Here is a 6,000-nt window from a genome sequence, read left to right as displayed (position 1 = left end):
GGCACTTAGATGCAGCTTATAACTGGGGGGGGGTGGGGGGGGGTGGGGGGTTCTGGAATATCAGCGGGAGAGAGAGGGGGAGAGTGAGGCAGAGTGGGGTGGGTTACAGCACACAGGATAGACGTTGTGGATGATCTATCTCTGGATTACAGTGTCTACCAGCATTAGGATCTCTACCTTTCATTGTGCTGCTGGGGGCTTGTGACCCAGGAGGAATCTTTTTTTTTGGGGGGGGGGGGGTTGGGGGGGGTGGGGTGGGGAAGGGGGAGGGGAGGTGGGTAAAGGTGGGGAGGGGGAGGGTTGACTGAATTTGAGACAGTCCCGGTGTTTTCTTTTTGTCATGCACTGAAAGGTTTTTTTTTCCTGGAGATTCCCCCCCCCGAAGGATTTCCTCATTTCCCTCCCCCCCCCCCCCACCCCACCCCCCCCCCCCCTCCCCCCGCCCTAAACATCATGGACAGAGGCTGGAAAGTGCCTGGGATTGTCAGCATTGGGATCTTCCTGCTGACTGCCTGCCGGATCTGTACAAGTGGCTGCCCATCTCTGTGTATCTGTACAGGGACTACTGTGGACTGTCACGGACTAGGGTTGACAGCAGTGCCCAAGAATATCCCGAGGAGCGCCGAGAGACTGTAAGCATCATTTTATTTGTTAATTCCCCTGCATGTCTGGTCTTTAGCCTGGGGTTGCTGGAGGGGGACTGAACAGCCCTCACTCAGTCTCCCCTGTCATCGCCAAACTTGGGAATTCTTGGCTACTCTTGCCAGGCTCCTGTCCATCCCGCGAAGCTGGGAATGATCGGGGGGGGGGGGGGGGGGCTGTCATTACTGACCTATTCTTGCCCAGTCTGTGCCATCCCAGAGTATTTTGTGTCGCTGTTAGCAGCGGCTACTCAACCCCGCCGTGTTAGCACCTCACTCCTGGAGACTGTGGGTTTCCCTCGACAAAAGTCCAGGGAACAATCAGGGATCACACACTTAGGTTGAAGTATTGAGGGAGTGCAGCACTGTCAGAGGTGTTACCTTTGCAATGGAACACTCAATAAAGACCCCATCTCTAGCCCCAGGTGAATGTAAAAAAATCCACACGGCGCTATCCGGAAAAATGTTTAACTCTCGAATCAACACCGAAAGATCTGATTGTAATTGCATTGCTGTTCATGAGAGCGTACTGTGCGCAAATCCCTGCATTCCCATAGAGACAGAACTTTTAAAAGTACCTCATTAGCTGGGCAGGACTTTGGGACATACTGAGGCTGCACAGGGCACTGCAGAAGTGCAGGTCCTAGCCTTTGTTGGAAAAAGTTGTAAAAGATAAATGTCTTACGTATCTAACAGGATAATGCAGGATGCTGGGTTCAAAAATAGGATTCTTTTGTAATACATCTCTGTCCGCTCAATCCTGGTGGTGTGTGTGTGTGTCTGTGCCTCTGTGTGTATGTATATATGTGCGTGTGTGTGTATCAGTAAGCATGTGTGTGTGTCGGTAAGTATGTGTCAGGAGATGTGTGTGAATGAATGAATATACATTTGGACATGTTTGAATGTGTGTGTGATGGGGGGGTGTAAGCTAGTGGCGATTTGGCTTGTGTGGATGTGTGCACAAGTGCGAGTTTGTGAGATTAGGTATATGTGAGAGTCTGTTGTCAAGAATGTGAATGTGTGTTTGTGACTGAGTGCATGTGCCTATGTATGTGGGACTGAATATGTGTGCATGTGTCAGGATGACTGAGTGTGAGTGGCATATATGTATGAGAGTCTGTGTGTGCATGTGTGTAAATGTATGAGTATACATATACATATATATGTATGTGTGCGTGTGTGTGAATTGAGTGTATGTTTATGTATGTAAATGTTGGTGAATATACATATGCACAGGGATTGAGCAGTTGCCTGTGTCTGTGTTAATGTGGTTGTGAGTTTGTGTGCCTATGTATGTAATGTGAGTGAGTGTGTATGTATATGTGTGAGAATGAGTAAGTGTGTGTGTTTATGAGTGAGAAAGAGTGCATTTGAGACATTTGCTCACACACCAGTATGTCAAAACACACACACACACACACTTACACATACTCACACTCACGTACAATCAAACCCAGGAATTGCCCAGTCTCCACAGTAGAGATGCTGAGGTTGATGATGGTGTTACTGATTCAGCTGTCACTGTGCTCCGCTACCCCAGGATTTTAGCAATGCATGCTCTGTAGGGTCAGCACCACATTGAAGCCTAAGCTATTAGTGAAGACTGTGTACTTTTAAAAACCACACAAGGACTCTCCCAGCTCAGCTGGGATTCCGCACTTGTCTGTCAAGAGAGGAACCCATGCTCCCAGCAGGGGGCAGCACCCATTGTGAGCACACTGAAGGAATTCTGCTCCCTGTGTGTCCCTCCAACTGAGATCAAACATGTCCTGGGATTACTGCAAACAGATTTCTGTCCCTGTTAGCGTTCAATTATTCTCAGTATCCTTAGTGAATATCTCTGTTATCTATTATTCTACATATAAATTCTCTGAACCCTTCAATTAGATTTCAGGTCTGTAACCCATTCGCAGAGATCTGTTATTCTGTTATTAACCATCTTGAAACCCTCAATTAAATCTCAGTCTGGAACTCACTCCTGGGTATTTGTTATTCTATATGCAACCACGGAACTCCTCGTTTAGATTCCAATTTGTAACTCACTCCTGGTTGCCTGTTGTTCTATGTATAAACAATTCTGAACCCTTCAATGATATTCCAGCTTGTAGGTTGTTTCCAGGTATATGTTGTTCCTTATATAAACCACCTGAAAAAAATTCTAGTCTGTATTGCACTCCTGGGCAGATATTTACCTAACAGACCTATTCAGAAAAGATATCAAACACCTCTGGAGCCAGTAGGAATTGAACCTAGGCTTCCTGGCTCAGAGGTGGCAACACTACCACTACCCACAAGGACCTTGACCCTCACCCTTCTGCATTTGTTACTCTTTACATAGAAACCATCCTGAAACCTTGTTTAGATTCCAATCTGTAATTCATTCCCGGGTGTCTGTTATTCTTTATATAAACCCCTGAACCCTCAATTAGGTTCCAGTCTGTAACTCACTCCAGGGTATCTGTTATTCTGTGTATAAACCACTCAATCTTCCCCTATTAGGTTCCTGTATTGTCTTGTCAGTGGATGGCCCTGTTCTGTGTGAAATGTGCATTTGACATTAATTCCCTGGTTTTGGTCCTAATGGATGTTGTCAGACTGAGACATGAGTAGGTTGCCAACTCTCATCCCAGTAGAAGGAGGCATCTTCTACCCATACCACAACCTGATGACTCTGTATGGGAGGAGATATGTAATTGTATATATTTGGTTTTGTGTACATGTATATATGTGGCAGGGCTTATATATTTCTATGTATGAACCTGTGCAAATATACAATTATGACTGTGTGTATGTGACTGAGTGCATGTCTGTATCTCTATGTATATGCATGCATGTAAATGATTTATGTATCTATATGTGTATAAAGATGTGCATATATATGTATATACTTCTGTACCTATGTATGTAACCTTTAATCCTCTCGCCTAACAAAAAACTATCAAACTTACTTTTCAAATTTTCATTAGATCCCAAATGTCAGCAGCAGATTTTTGGAGAGAATTTCAAATTTCCATTTCTCTTTGTGTTAAGCAATGCTTCCGAACATCACTGTAAACGATCTCACTGTAATGTTTAAGTTCTGTTCCCCTTCTCCAGACTTCTCCCACCAGAGGAAATACTTTCTCTCTATCAATCCAATCAAATCCTTTTAATCATTTTAAACACCTCAATTAGATTTCCAATTAATCTGTTCCACTCCAGGGAATACAAAGCCTGATATATGCAGAATGTCCTCAGAATCTGAAGCAGAAAGTTATGCTAACATGCTGATGAATTGCTGAATGAGCTGTACTGCATGGTTACGGGCAGGGGGAGGGGGAGGCATAGTAGCCACTTTACACATAGCAAGATCCCACAGCTGGCAGTTAGTCTGATTTGTCGATTTCTTCAGTGGTATTGAGAAGATGTTTTGGTTTGGCCAGGAGAACCCGTCTGCTGTACGGACAAATGTTGCTGTGGGATCTGTAATGTCCAGCTGAGCAGACAGATGGGCTCTTTAGTTTAACTAATTTGTGCAAGTCAACGCAACTTCACTATCTTTGTATTCCACCCCCGCCACTCAGATAAAGGCCAACATCATTTGTGCATCCATGTACATTCCGCTGATTTGTATCCATAGACACTGAAATGTTTTGGTGCTGCTCTGCAGCCCCTAGTCTCTGGCTCTGGCTCTGGCTAATGCACAGAGGGAACCAATGAAGACACTGTAATGTTACAGCACCGACAATCTAGAGGCTCAGACCGCTACTTTCCAAAAAAAAACATTCAGTAATAAGCAGCCTGAGAGTTTTTAAAAAAATATAAACCGATTTTCTAATCCATCCGCTCAACAAAGGTTTTACACACCTCTGGAACAGGTGGCTCTTGAGCCTGGGCGCCCAACTCAAAAGGTAGAGACTTTACCAATGCACCACAAGAGCCTCTGTCCCAGCTGTTGCTGAGACAACACGAATTCAGTTTCCATTTTAAAAATTTTATTAAACAATACACCGTTTACAGAACAGTTAATATTAACAGCTGTGTACAGAGAAACAGCAATTTACAGGGGAGAGGAACAGCAAAGCCAGGCCCCAAACCCCACCGTTCAACCAGTTTACAGGGAAATGAGGCCAAACCTCAAATCGCACTTTCATCACAGAACAGTAACAGCAACAAATACACCTAAGACAGTCCAATTAGATAAAAAAAAACAGTGTATAGAATACAGACCCCACCCCCCCGCAACCCAGCAAGGCGCCCGTCCCTCCCACCTTCCGGCCTCTCTAAGGCAGCCCCATCCTACACCCCTCCCTGACGCACCTCGAGTTCAGGTTCCACTGTGACAACTGGTGGGACCTGAATCAATCAATCAATCAATCAATATGAAATTGAAAGCTGAGTGAAGTTGTATGGAGCTTTATCCTCAAAGGCTCAATCAATCCATTGGTTTGACTGACTGGACATCTGGCAAACCCAGTGGATGTTGAGGAGGGATGTGTGATTCTTTGACAGCTTTGGTGCGTATCTCAGGCCCACAAAACTGTTACAGCGTAGAATGAGGTCATTCAGCCCATTGTACCCGCACTGGCTCTTCAAATGAACATCGTTACCTCGTGCAAATCTCCTGCATTTTATCCACGTATCCTTACATGATATTTTTATCCAAAGCATCATCCAATTCTATCTTGAATACCTCCATTGAACCTGCCTCCACACGGTGCAATTTGGGAGGTTGCAGGTAGAATAACACTCAGCCAGAAGTGAGTGAGATTTCCCAGCGGTGCATTCCAGACCCTAACTATTCACCGTGTGGAAACAGTCCCCTCCCTGGAGCTTATCCTCCCCATGCCATTCCCTCTTGACTGGGCCCTCCACACATAGGCAGAGGGAGCAGAGAACCTGGAATGCTGTCTGGGGTAGGGCAGGCTAGGGACAAGCTCCAACACCACTGCCCACACCATCGCCCACACCTCCTTACACACCATCGCCCACACCTCCTTACACACCATCGCCCACACCTCCTTACACACCATCACCCTTACCACCTTACACACCATCGCCCACACCTCCTTACACACCATCGCCCAAACCTCGTTACACACCATCACCCTCACCACCTTACACACCATCGCCCACACCTCCTTACACACCATCGCCCACACCACCTTACACGCCATCGCCCTCACCTCCTTACACACCATCGCCCACACCTCCTTACACGCCATCGCCCACACCTCCTTACACACCATCACCCTTACCACCTTACACACCATCGCCCACACCTCCTTACACACCATCGCCCAAACCTCCTTACACACCATCACCCTCACCACCTTACACACCATCGCCCACACCTCCTTACACACCATCGCCCACACCA

General features: G+C 46.2%; 1 protein-coding gene across 2 annotated transcripts in view; it reads left to right on the top strand.

The window, feature by feature from the left end:
* The first annotated feature begins 436 nt into the window (after positions 1–436).
* Positions 437–6,000, top strand: part of LOC140463354 (slit homolog 1 protein-like) — a 334,431-nt gene continuing 328,867 nt past the window's right edge. For both annotated transcript variants that reach the window (XM_072557191.1, XM_072557190.1), the window contains exon 1: positions 437–632. In XM_072557191.1, the coding sequence (XP_072413292.1) occupies positions 454–632 (179 nt within the window). In that variant the 5' untranslated portion in view covers positions 437–453. The remainder of the gene's footprint in view (positions 633–6,000) is intronic.

Source organism: Chiloscyllium punctatum, chromosome 38 (genome assembly GCF_047496795.1).
Source record: "Chiloscyllium punctatum isolate Juve2018m chromosome 38, sChiPun1.3, whole genome shotgun sequence".
In the NCBI taxonomy this organism is placed as follows: Eukaryota; Metazoa; Chordata; class Chondrichthyes; order Orectolobiformes; family Hemiscylliidae; genus Chiloscyllium; species Chiloscyllium punctatum.
Note: the sequence above shows the minus strand (reverse complement) of the source record. Positions and strands in the feature narration are given on the sequence as shown.